Source organism: Strigops habroptila, chromosome 6, assembly GCF_004027225.2.
Source record: "Strigops habroptila isolate Jane chromosome 6, bStrHab1.2.pri, whole genome shotgun sequence".
Taxonomy (NCBI): Eukaryota; Metazoa; Chordata; class Aves; order Psittaciformes; family Psittacidae; genus Strigops; species Strigops habroptila.
In genome coordinates this window covers 27,583,493-27,597,016 of record NC_044282.2, presented here as the reverse complement: position 1 = coordinate 27,597,016, position 13,524 = coordinate 27,583,493, and the positions used below count along the sequence as shown (strand labels likewise).

General features: G+C 44.3%; 1 protein-coding gene across 6 annotated transcripts in view; it reads right to left on the bottom strand.

The window, feature by feature from the left end:
- The window catches only part of UBE3D (ubiquitin protein ligase E3D), an 84,783-nt gene extending 72,131 nt beyond the window's left edge, over window positions 1-12,652 (bottom strand). For all 6 annotated transcript variants that reach the window (XR_003991799.1, XM_030489259.1, XM_030489260.1 and 3 more), the window contains exons 1-4: window positions 12,561-12,652; window positions 11,855-12,054; window positions 9,688-9,778; window positions 4,738-4,969 (exon numbers count right to left, since the gene is read on the bottom strand). Coding sequence is in view for 5 of the 6 variants with exons in the window: in XM_030489259.1 (XP_030345119.1) it covers window positions 4,738-4,969; window positions 9,688-9,778; window positions 11,855-12,054; window positions 12,561-12,622 (585 nt within the window). In the remaining variant the exon portion in view is untranslated. The remainder of the gene's footprint in view (window positions 1-4,737; window positions 4,970-9,687; window positions 9,779-11,854; window positions 12,055-12,560) is intronic.
- Window positions 12,653-13,524: the final 872 nt, after the last annotated feature.

The window sequence follows — 13,524 nt, the reverse complement described above, 5'->3', positions numbered from 1 at the left end:
TTCATACGGGAGGTGCTCCAGCCCCCTTATCATCCTCATGGCTCTCCTCTGGACCTGCTCCAACAGCTCCATGTCCTTCTTATGTTGAGGACACCAGAACTGTACACAATACTCTGAGTGAAGTCTCACGAGAGCAGAGTAGAGGGGCAGGATCACCTCCTTTGACCTGCTGATCACGCTTCTTTTGATGCAGCCCAGGATACGGTTGGCTTTCTGGGCTGCAAGCGCACACTGCTGGCTCATGTTCAGTTTCTCATCAACAAACACCCCCAAGTCCTTCTTTGCAGGGCTGCTCTGAATCTCTTCTCTGCCCAACCTGTAGCTATGCCTGGGATTGCCCCGACCCAAGTGTAGGACCTTACACTTGGCTTGGTTAAACTTCAAAAGGTTGGCATCGGCCCACCTCACAAGCGTGTCCAGGTCCCTCTGGATGGCATCCCTTCCCTCCAGCGTATCAACCGAACCACACAGCTTGGTGTCATCGGCAAACTTGCTGAGGGCGCACTCAATCCCACTGTCTATGTCACCAACAAAGATGTTGAACAGGACCGGTCCCAACACCGATCCCTGAGGGACACCACTTGTTACAGATTTCCAACTGGACATCGAGCCATTTACCACAACTCTTTGCGTGTGGCCATCGAGCCAGTTCTTTATCCACGGAGTGGTTCATCTATCAAATTGATGTCTCTCACAAGGATGTCGTGTGGGACAGTGTCGAACGCTTTGCACAAGTCCAGGTAGATGACGTCAACTGCTTTGCCCCTGTCCATCAGTTCTGTAGCCCCATCATAGAAGGCCACCAAATTGGTCAGGAAGGATTTCTCCTTAGTGAAGCCATGTTGGCTGTCACCAACCACCTCGTTGTTTTTCATGTGCCTTAGCATGCTTTCCAGGAGAAACTGCTCCAAGATTTTGCCAGGCACAGAGGTGAGGCTGACTGGTCTGTAGTTCCCCGGGTCTTCCACCTTCCCCCCCTTGAAAATGGGGGTTATCTTGCCCTTCTTCCAGTCATCGGGAACTTCACCTGACTGCCATGATTTTTCAAATATGATGGACAGTTGTTTAGCAACTTCATTCGCCAGCTCCTTCAGGACCCGTGGATGGATTTCATCAGGTCCCATGGACTTGTGCACGTTCAGGTTCTTAAGATGGTCTCAAACCTGATCCTCTCCTACAGTGGGCCTAAGGTCTTCGTTCTCACAGTCCCTGCATCTGCTTTCCAAGACTTGGGCGCTGTGGTCAGAGCATTTGCTAGTGAAGACTGAGGCAAAGAAGTCATTAAGAACCTCAGCCTTCTCCAAATCCACGGTAGCCAGTTCTCCCGATAGCTTCCGGAGAGGGCTCACATTGTCCCTAGTCTGTCTTTTATTTGCTACGTACCTATAGAAGCCTTTCCCACTATCTTTCGCATCCCTTGCTAGATTTAATTCTAACTGGGCCTTAGCTTTCCTAACCTGGGCCTTCGCTTCCCAGACAATGTTCCCGCATTCTTCCGAGGCCGCCTGTCCTCGCTTCCACAATTAACCACTGAAACATCTTACCAAGGAATGTGATAAAGCTTCCATCATTTGAGGTATTAAATCAATACTGGACACCTTTCTCGAAGCTATAGCTCAGACAGAACTGATGGATTTGATGCTGGAAATACCTACAGAGTTCTCTGATCTGTACTATACGAATAATAAAACAAACAGAAAGGACCACTCCACGAAAACCAGAAAGCATCCCACATGGAATGTGAACTTATGATCACGAAGTCCTGCTTGTTCCTCATAAGCCAGCATTCAAACTTAAAGTCCCAGGGAGAGCCTCATAGCCCCTGTTAAAGCTTCAGAGAGCTGCCTATGTTAGAAGTATAGACCCCCTGTTATGGATATCAGAAAAGACATTTGGTTCATATATTCTTTCTCAATTCCTACCTTGCTACTCCTCTCAAACACACACAGTAAAATTACTTGTTTAACATGAAGAGCAAGGATAAGTAGACAGGGTTTTGTGAAAACCAGTATTTGAGGCTGGTAAAAATATTTCACAGTACAAGTATATAGATACAGTAGTTCCTTGAAAGCTACAACTTGTATGGTTTTATCTGACTACAGTCACAGGTGCTAGCTGAGAATGTGCAGTATGGTACCTAAATCCACCACTAACTCATTGTATCATGCTTCAACGGAAAAAGCAATAGTTTTAGCTTGACTAATTAAATCAATATATCTATTTGACAACTTGCAGCTGCTGGCAATCTGCAGATGGAGGTAGATCACCAGCCTAATATTTTCTATTTCTATTCCTAAGGATCCCTGATACGCTGTCAGGGAAAATATTTTCCCCAAGAGATACTATTAGGATGCTGCGAGACCATGTGACATTTAAAAACTATGTTACACCGGAAGACTAATAGATGTGAAAAATATGTTTGCAATGGACGGACACTGTCTTGGTCTCACTGGAGGCTGGAAAAGATTGTTTAAGCATCTCTGGTACATTCCTGATACTATTTTGGTCGTAGGCAAACACTTTCCAAAGAACTGCAATGCAATTAAAAAAAGAACTTTCATACTGGGGCAGACTGCAACAGTATTCTCTGAAATGGGAACATTTATGCCAATAGCAATCTATCTTGCCTCTAACTTTTTATTACTCGTATTATGCAAGCATTTTCTGTTTCAGTATGAGGGTTTTCTTCCTTATTAGTTCAGTTTCTGCTGGATCTTACAGTTCTGCTCACTTACATGGCAATCTAGTGATGTTGGAAATAAGCAAACACAAAAATGAAAATTCATTGGAAGTGTGAAAGATGTAGAAAGAGGGATTTGACACAAACAAGGAAAGAATTCTCAACTTCAATCCAAGTTTAGGCAGCAAACATGAAAATTCATCACACTAAACTACTATTGTAAGCCTCTGACAGAAAATAGCCTCCTCCTTTATTCAAAAGTTCTGCTGTTTTCGTGGTTTGACCCACGCATCAGTAACATCTTCGTCCCACATCCTTTTATCATGTTTCTGCCTCAAAAACAACCCTATTCTGGCAAACATTCTCTTTGGTTGATTGAAGAAGTGTTGAGCAGACTGCTTCCCTGTCTCTGGGCTGCAATATGGACTCCATGCACCCTGCGTCTTCCCGTCTTTGTTCCCATTGTTCTAAGACCTCTTTTGAGATTAGTGAAATGTGAGATAATTCATTTTGGGGACCTCTGGCAGAAAGCATTGTCCTCCTGGAAGTTCAGAATCTTCTGCTCAGTCTCCTTCTTAAGGATACTTAGAAAAAATAACTCAAACTACCACAGAGTTAATCCAAATTAATCTGCTTCTCTCATGCTGATATCCTTTCAGGGTATCAGTTCTTATTTTCCTCCTCCCATATTCTGCTTTTCAAAGAACAATGGAACAAGAAACCAAAGGGACCACAGCTGCAAGACCTGCAGATATGGACCATAGGACAGAACTGTTCCCCAAGCAGATGGCTTGCTTGGATGCACTGCACCAGCAACCATTGACCTGTGAGAATCCCAATGATTTAACAGGGGATAATACAAATCCCTAATGATGATAAGCAGCAGACAGGAATCAGTCTCTGGTGTTACTTCTCAACAGATTAAAAGTTTCATGTTGGGAATCTGTACATAGCTAGTCATCAGCTGTAACAGGCATAAGTTGCCAAGGCAGCAACGGTTCCCATAATGGTAGAAGGATTTCAGTAATTAGGTTTAATACATGGTACTGGAAGAAAAGATAGTATCTACAGGCCCAACCTTTGTCAGCACAAATACAGACAAGCAGTAGATCAACAGAAAAGACTTTATGGAAATGTAGGCTTTGGTGAACTACCTGGATATTCTGGTAGAAGATTATTGCTTGACCTTTCATACAAGTGCTAGATTTCCAAGATGAGTAAAACACTGAATTGCCTTTCTTCATGGGCTTTGTCCTACCATTGAAACATCTACAAGTAGCCCTACAATTTTTTTTTTTTCCCTGGGCAACAATAAATTTTGGTGTTTCTAAGCCAAATGACAGTCTTCTTCCTAGAGAATCAGCCCTAGGATCTCTCGCCTCCTAGAACACCTCAGAAGCATTAACATGAAGAGTAATAACCTGGGGTGGCAAGTCCCTTTCTCTAGACTGAGCTAGTCAAACAAACTCCATTTCCTTACTATGTTCAAGAGTATAAGACAGCCACATCTGAACTCAAAACACATTTTGATTTTTCCAAGTCATTCTAGAGCTAAAAAAAAAAGAAAAAAAAAAAAAAAAAATCACACCTTCCTTTGAACACGTTTATGGTTATGCATCCAGTCACAATTTAAGAAGAAAAAAGCAGTATAACTCCAGTTTCCTTCTCATTCTTCACTCCACTACCCTTTGACAAACACCTAACCCATTACAGTTATTATCTCACTAATGTTGGTGTCCTTCACTGAGATATTTTTGGGGGGAAATATTTGGGTTTAGAACTACATAATTAAATAGTTTCTAATTCAGTTTATAGGAAGAAGTTCTTCTTGCATATTTAGGTCAATGATGAAGACCATGGTGCATGCTTCAGTAAATGTAAATCATAGCTTAGAATATTTTCTGGTTTCTGTACAAGAAAATGTCAACAACTCCCTACGACCTTCAAAACAGCTCTATAATACATACAAATTAAATAAACAAATCAAAAAAAGTGTTCTACAATTTAAAAAAGTCCAAATACATTCACTTAAGAATTATTCAAACAGAATACTTTACCAAGTTGGAGTGACTCTGAGAAGTATGGTGTCCAGTCTCTGAGCAGCACATGGGAAACTCAGGCACATGTGATTCACTTTTTGAATTCAACAGAAAAAAAGTGTCTCCAAGAAAACAGTCACCATGCTGAGGGTGCAAAGTGCTTGTTGGAAACGGGTTGGGGTGACAACACCACTCTTCAACTAAAGCACTCCAGTTTTCACTTGGTAGAGGAAGAACTCTGAAAAATCTCCTAAGAGGGAAGAAGAAAAAAAATATTTCAATATATTATGTTATTTTCTAAGACAAGAAAAGAGAGCTTAGACTCCTTACAAAAAAGCGGGAAGTATGGCATTTTCTCAAAAGGAAGTGCTTGAACCTCCTTTCAGTCAACAGCACTTTGTTTGGATGCTTTTTGAAAAAGCAATGGCTTTATGTTTCCTCCCACGTTTGTGATGAAGCATTTCCCAAGGATGAATCTCCGATGCTCATAAGGCAGAAATTGGCATAATCGCTCTTGAAATGCATCACATTGCAAAAATAAAACAGTTCTAGCCAGTCACGAAAAATATAACAATGGACATTTTGCAATTACAGTTATTATTACTTCTTGTAAAGTTCCTTTGCACCAAACGTTGATATAAAACCTACAGAAACAGACTGCTGCAACAGCAAGGGAGAACATGTCCTCCGAAGCCCCTCAAAGTCAAATACCAGACTTGGAAAAAGCTAAATCCTGACAAAAATACAACAGTATGTCTTCAGTTAAAAAAAAAAAAAAAGTATAACACAATCTTAATTTAGATTCAGATTCAACTTTCAGAAGTCACATACAAAATAAAACTCAAATCCCTTTCTCCTGAGACTCTGTATAGACCAAAGAAGCTGCTCCAGGCAATACCAGACTTCACTTTCATTATCAGTTGTACTGGGTTTGCGTGGCAAGGTTTTGGTAGCGGAGGGACTTCAGGGGCAGCTTCTGTGAGAAGCTGCTGGAAGTTTCCCCTATGTCTGATGGAGCCAATGCCAAATGGCTCCCAGACAGACACACCACTGGCCAAAGCTGAGCCCATCAGCAACGGTGGTAGCGCCCCTGTGGTAACATATTTAAGAAGGGGAAAAAACTGCTGTGCAACAGCTGCCAGGAAAGAGAAGTGAGAATATGTGAGAGAAATAGCTCTGCAGACACCAAGGTCAGTGCAGAAGGAGGGGAGGAGGTGCTCCAGGTGCCAGAGCACAGATTCCGCTGCAGCCCATGGTGCAGACCGTGGTGAGTCAGGCTGTGCCCCTGCAGCCCATGGAGGTCCATGGTCAAGCAGATATCCACCGGCAGCCCATGGAGGACTCCACAGCTGAGCAAGGGGATGTGCCCAAAGGAGGATGTGACCCCACAGGAAGCCCCTGCTGGAGCAGGCTCCTGACCCTGTGGGGGAATCCACACTGGAGCAGTCAGCTCCTGAAGGACCGCACCCCATGGAAGGGACCCACGCTGGAGCAGTCTGTTCCTGAAGGACTGCACCCATGGAAGGGACCCACACTGGTGCAGTCTGTTCCTGAAGGATGCACCCATGGAAGGGACCCACGCTGGAGCGGTCTGTTCCTGAAGGACTGCACCCCATGGAAGAGACCCACGCTGGAGCAGTTCATGAAGAATTGCAGGCTGGTGCAGGACTCGCGCTGGAGAAGTTCATGCAGGACTCTCCCACGTGGGAGGGACCCCACACTGGAGCAGGGGAAAAGTGTGAAGAGTCCTTCCTGAGGAAGGAGTGGCAAAGACAACATGTGATGAACTGACTGGAATCTCCATTCCCCGTCTCTCTGCGCCACTGAGGGGAGGAGGTAGAGAATCTAGGAATGAAGCGCAGAAGAAGGGACGGTTGAGGGAAGGTGTTTTTAAGATTTAGGGTTTATTTCTTATTTCCTAGTCTGATTTGGTTGATAATTGTCCTGGTTTCAGCAGATAGAGTTATTTTTCTTCCTAGTAGCTGGTGCAGTACTGTATTTTGGTTTTAGTCTTGAGAACCATGCTGATAACACACCGATGTTTCAGTTGTTGCTAAGTAGCACTTACCCTGATCAAGAACTTTTCAGTCTCATGCTCTGCCAGGGAGGAGTGGCACAAGAAGCCGAGAGGGAGCAGAGACAGGACACCTGACCCAGACTAGCCAAAGGGGTATTCCATACCACAGCACATCATGCCCAGCATAGAAACTGGGGAGAGTTACCCGGAAGGGACCAATCGCTGCTCAGGTCGGGCTGAGTATCGGTCAGCGGGTGGTGAGCAGTTGTATTGCTTCCCATCACTTGGGTTTTCTGAATTCTCATTTCACTTTATTATTTTCCTGTTTCCTACTATTATTATCAGTATTGTTATTGTTGGTATTATTTCTATTATCATTATACTGTAGTTTAGTTATTAAACTGTTCTTATCTCAATCCACAGGTTTTACATTCTTCCAATTCTCCTCCCAATCTTGCCTGGGAGAAAGAGATAGGGAGGGAAGTGAGCGAGTAGCTGCACGGTACTTAGGTACCAGCTGGGTTTAAACCATGACAATAATAAACTATATTAATTTTTCCCTGAGTCTATTGTGCTTGAGACAGTAATTGGTGAATGATCTCTCCCTGTCCTTATCTCCACCCATGAGCCTTTCGTTATATTTTCTCTCCCCTCTCCAGTTGAGGAAGGGAGTGACAGAGCAGCTTTGGTGGGCACCTAATGCCCAGCCAGAGTCAACCCACCACCAGCCTTTAAGAATTTCTTCATGACAGAAATAAAGCCTTAAAGAATTCGTTCATATATGAGCTACACTTAGCATAACTGGAAGGGAAGAAAGAAAAAAGAAAGTATCCCAAATTCTTTGCAGCTCTTAAATCATGGGGGGAAAAGAAAAAAATAAAAAAAAAAACCAAAACGAAACATCTAATCACTTCCTCTAATGTGGGTAATGTAAGAGTAATGGAGAAGAATCCAACAGCATAACCCCAACCTTTGAAGAGCTACCAGATTCATGGAAAGAAATAGACTAAGCCAGGGGATTTCAGGCAAGGTATAGAATCCATTTTCTTGCATCAAGGAAGGAACACTTACATTTAAGCCATTACTAACATATTTCTCTAATCTAGTCTTCCTCTGCAGCCTCTAACAGTAAAAAAAAAGAGCTTTAGAATACGTTTTGAGGGTTGGGGTTTTGTTTTTTTCGTTTTAAGCTAAATTCCCCTCACTTCAACTGAAGACTACCGCCATCTTCTTTGTTGCAACTTTTTACACATTGGAAGTCTTGCATCTTCTCTACAGCCTTATCTAAACTAAATCCCATCTATTTCAATTTCTTCTCAAAGGCATAATTTTCCAGACCTCAGGTTTTTTCTTATTATAGACTTTTTCCTATTAATTCAAGCTTTAGCTAGTTCGCCCTCACACAGTTCTGTAACTTCCCCTCAATCACACAGCCTATGCTGCCACTGTCATATTCACTCTCCCTGGAGAGACCAAACACAAATTATGTAGCTAAAAGTACTGACTACGCTCCTGTCTTCCTTTTGGAAGTGCTGGAACAGAAGGTACTGGATATACTGGCAGCTCCACTCTTCCACTCTTGTCTTAATATTTTTTAGTGATACCATTTGAGGGGCTCAGAGGTTTCTTGCAAGGAGCCATGAAAATGCCTTCTTTTTCCTTTATCAAAAATTCTGACTGCATCATGTTATAGAATGCAGAACCAAAAGATGTAAACTCCGTGCATATGAATTTGATGTGCTGAAATTCAGGAAAACGCCCACTCAGAGACAAAAATACAAAAGCGCAAAATGTTTTGAAAGCAAATGTTACTGTCTAGAAATTAAAAGTTTCATTACTCTACAAATGTATCAAAATCAGACTTATTATTAGACTTTCTGATAAGACATTTCAGAAGAGAAAGTCAGGAAATCCTCATTCAGCTACATTAAAGCCAGCCATAAATCCATACGTATGATAAGAAAGTAACAGGAGCTTACAAGAATATACCACATTTTTATTACCATTATGAGTATTAGGAGTGACACAGACCATAAAGGCTGCAGGTGCATCTCTAACAGTTCTTATATATCCAGCTGAAGCTGTCAAAATTGTTTATCAGAAGAGCCAGAAAATGCAGCAGCTTTTTATTAAAATTCCTATTCATTCTGCAGACTTTGTAAGGAAGAGAGGTAAGGCCGAGTCACACAGCTAAGAAACAGCTCCTGTGTTTCCCAAATTCAGCATCCCTGAACTATGTGGAGGTTGGCTTTGCTTAACAGATGGAAGGGAGCTGTGGTCAACATCCCCATTCTGAGCAGCCACTCTATAACTACAGCATGATGACAGAAGGGAATTTATAAGAGACTGAGCAGAACGGAAGAGGATCCCTGAAGTGCAAAGGAAGAAAGAAGTCTAGGCTCAAATTTTCAGAGTTTTATTCTCTTCAACGTACCAAAGATGTCAACAGCTAATAGACTATGTGTATGTTTTAAATCAATGAAAACTATGAACATCTGCAATATTTCCAAGCCAAAATGTTACAGCTTTTTGTTTGTACCACAAAACCAGAAGCTATTATGATGACTGCAAAGAGATTCTGTATGAACAAAAAGCATAGCACAGAACAGAAATTTTACACATAGGGAAGTCCAGCTACAAAAGTCCAGCTTGTCACTCAGAGACAAGCAGGAAAAGAATCCAGATTTCCCAGGTTCCAGGGCAAAGCACTAACTCCCTTTGTAAGGTACTTCTACTTTCCAGACAGAATGAAATCAAGAAATAAATGAGTAAACGGTGAAAAACTGTTTCAGGTAATTTTGCTTTTAGTCATCCATAGTGCTTCAAAAGTGTTCTCACCTATCAATTTCAAACTAAATACCTTTCAGGTGTCTCTCTAAGTACACACAATAACATGAATACCAATTACTATGGCATTTACCACTATAAATACAAGACACTGCAGTACTCACTGGTCTTTTACTATGATGTCACCACATGATTGACAGTAAAAGACATAATTCTTCTGGGGTTTAAGGCTCTCCCTCAGAGTAGAAACCAAATCTGTAGACAGAAGACATACTAGTCTTAAAAACTGAGTAAAACTTTCAGACACTTGTACAGAAAAATCTGCCAAATACTTCAAACTAATAAAATATAAGAATCTAACAAACAAAGGAAATGCTGACATTTTAAACACAGCCTTTATTTTCCTGTAGAAGCAAGTACTGAGATTTAGGAAAAACTTGCCATCTCCACCTCATGCCCCATATTGCTACGAACACATGAATAATTATTTTAAAGGTGCAAATCCTCTCCATAGGGGGAGTTGCGGTATTGATATCATTAGAGATACTATAAATTAAAAATCAATGCCATCGTTTTTAATGATATTTTTGCTAATCAGAGTCTCTGCAGTATGAGGATACATCACAATATGTAACCCAAAATAGTCAGATCTTGGGGGTGTAAGGGGGGGGGAAGTGCACTAATTTAAAATATGCAGGCAGGTAAGATACCAACCACTGTGGTACCACCTGAGGAACAGATAGTGAGCTATACCCTCTGCAGGCCAGCAAAGCAAAAACACTCTCACAAAAGCCAGCTTAGACAACTTTTCTGAATTAAAAAGGAGCTATAAAAGCCTCCGCAAATCATCAAATAAGATGACGTGGAGAAAAGTAAAACTGTAAGCCTAGATCTATATACGGTTATGTCTTGAGCTGCCCACTTTCTCAAACTTAAGAATCAAAGTATATTCTCAGCACTGGCATTCAGTATTTGAGATTCAGGTTGCAACCACAAATGAAAAGTACTTTAAAAGGTTGCAGAATTTCATGGAAGAGACAACTGGTTTTCCATACTAATACAAAATATTAAAGGTAACTAAGGTTATCCAACACATGTATCATTACCATCTGGTTCGCATACATGTTTTTCATTGGAATGACTTTCAAAGGTAATTTTTTAAAACCTGATCTCTGGTCTTTTGAAGTATGCCTCATTAATTAAGACACATTAAATAATTTCTGTATAATTAAACTGTCAAAGTATATGCATAATTACTGATTAATGTAAAGATACAACCTTGGCATACCATAAAATCTAGAGTATTCCACTGTGTTTCTGGTGCTGAAGCCATTATTGTACACCACATACTTTATTGGTAATATCTACTTCAAAACCACAGAATGACAATTTTGTGTTATTTAATATATCTTTCTGTGTCACGACCTATTAAATAAATCTAAACATATTGAGCTTGGATGCTAGAATGAACTAAAGCGCCAGCTATACTATCATGCAATCACATGCCAGATCTGAATTAGCATCACGGAAATAAAGAAGGTAACTTTGCCTATGTTACCTGCAACATAAAACTCGGCAAACTGAGGCTATGAAAACAACAAGCTCCAACACAAAATCACAATCCTTTATGATTAAGTGGCCTGTGACAACCTTAGCATGATTGCCTGGATGAATCATATTACTGCATTTTCAGCTACCAAACACGAAATAGGAGGGGAAGGAAATAGTTTTGAAGTAATCTGGGAAAGCACGGGGGAGGAACCGAGAGCAGTTCTCAAACTCCTACACAGAACACTTACTCAGCAACTGCGTTTCCCTTTCATTATGCCACTTTCTGTGATTTTCACTTTTTAAAACTGACAGTCTTACTAAATTTTACCAGTTCCTGTTTAAATCTTCAATTCAGAGCTAAAGAGCATTTTAGAAAAAGCAACAGCATGCTTCTTTACAGCGGCATGTAGTGACAGGACAAGAGGGAATGGCTTTAAATTGAAGCAGGGTAGATTTAGATTAGATATTAGGAAGAGATTCTTCCCTGTGAGGGTGGTGAGGCGCTGGCACAGGTTGCCCAGAGAAGCTGTGGCTGCCCCATCCCTGGCAGTGTTCAAGGCCGGGCTGGACGGGACTTGGGAGCAACCTGCTCTAGTGGAAGGTGTCCCTGCCCGTGGTAGGGGGGTTGGAACTAGATGATCTTTAAGGTCCCTTCCAACGCTAACCACCCTGTGACTCTATGATTTTAAACTATAATGTTTCAGGTAACCCTAAGCGATGCAGCCCCTTCCTCAGGCCGTGAGCTACGCTCTCCCCTCCCTGCCCGCGCCCCCTCCTTACCGGAGCCCGGCGGCGGGCAGCGCAGGCGCATGCGCAGGTGGAGGCCGTCTCCGGGCAGGCGGCGGAGGCCGCGGCAGGAGGACGGGGCCAGCCTGACCTCTGCCGGCAGCGCCGCCGCCGCGCAGCTCCCGCTGCTCCTCGCTTCCACGCGGTCCGCGGCCACCGAGACATCCACCGGCGAGCTCGGGGGGTCTGCCTCGCTGGGGACGCAAAGCAGCGGATTTACCTCTGAGAGGACGTGTCAGGACGAGCTGCCGCTTTATGCAGGCAGGACAAGGCGGAAGAAAAGGACCCCAGCGCCAAGGGACCCGCGCTGGGCTGAGGCCCCCTCAGCGTCAGGCGGAGCGGCCGCAGCGCGGGTACACCGAGCACGGGGTCAGCCTGCAGCTCCTCCGCGGCCCGGGACCCACGCGGTAACCCGTGGCGGCGAGCAGCAACCGAGAGAAACAAAGCACCGCTCTCAAGAAGCATTTATTTGCACAGAAACTCAGGCTTTTCCGAGTCGCGCAAGAAGGGAAAGGCAGCGGGAGGCGCCGGTACGCAACCCGTTTACCCCGCCACCACCACCTCCTGCTCACGGCTAGGGACACTAAAAGCCAGACCCGCCGCCTACGCTGACGCACCCTACCATCCCACCCTCCCTCCCCGCGGCAGCGGCCGCTCCGCACGGCCCGAGCGGCGGAAGGCGGGCAGCGCCCCGCACTACCGGATAACCAGCAACGCGCTCTGCGTCCCACGCCTGATCTCCAGCAGCAACCCCGCCGCCATGCCGGGACGGGAGCGCCTCGCCCAGGAAGCGACGCTCCCGCCTGGCGCAGGCCGGGCGCACCCGCCCGACACAGCGCCCCCTGCAGCTCGGCGGCGCCCCGGGGTGGCAGACGCCCAGCCCCTGCTCTCGGTGGTGTGGTACGGCCACCTCAATGTCTCACTCCGCTTGCCTCAGCGAGCAGGCTGGAGATGGGGAAGAAGCTAGGGTGGGGGAGAGGTAGGACAACTGACTCGAATTGACCAAAGACATATTCCATAGCACATAGCATCGTGCTCAGCAATAAAAACTGGGGAGGTAGTCTTTCCAAAGTGGCCATTGCTTGGAGATTGGCTGGGCATCAGCAGTCTGCCTGTGGGATTTGGTGAGTGATTGTTTGTGTTTATGGGGGTTTATTTTCCTCTTCCCTTCACCTTACCATCATTACCTTGACCCACAGCTTTTGCTGTTCTGGATCTCCTGCAGAGCAGTGGGCTAGCAGCTAGCTCAGGTCAAACCACCATGTCTGAGCAGAGACCTCTGCCAAGCCAGGGACAGGCTCCCCAGTACACCACCACCCACCCTCTGCCGTGCAAACAACCCTCTCTCTGCCCTTTCTTGCAACATTACAAGTCCACCCAAATTCCTCTCAATCCAGGTTCACACGGCTCTTGAATGCAGTCATGTTGCGCTCGTACCAAACAGACCCTTGGCACAGGCATCTACTGCTCTGGGGTACGGCTTCTTACTACCTCTCATGAGGTCTTGTACCCAGAGGCTGTAATCCCGCCTTAACATCCCTGCATGACTGTCTCTTAACTAATGAGCACTGTCACCTCTGCACACTTCATGCAGCATGCCCCTCTCACAGCACGTAAGAGGCTGCTGATGATCTGTGACCAAGGACACCGAGGAAAGAAGCCTC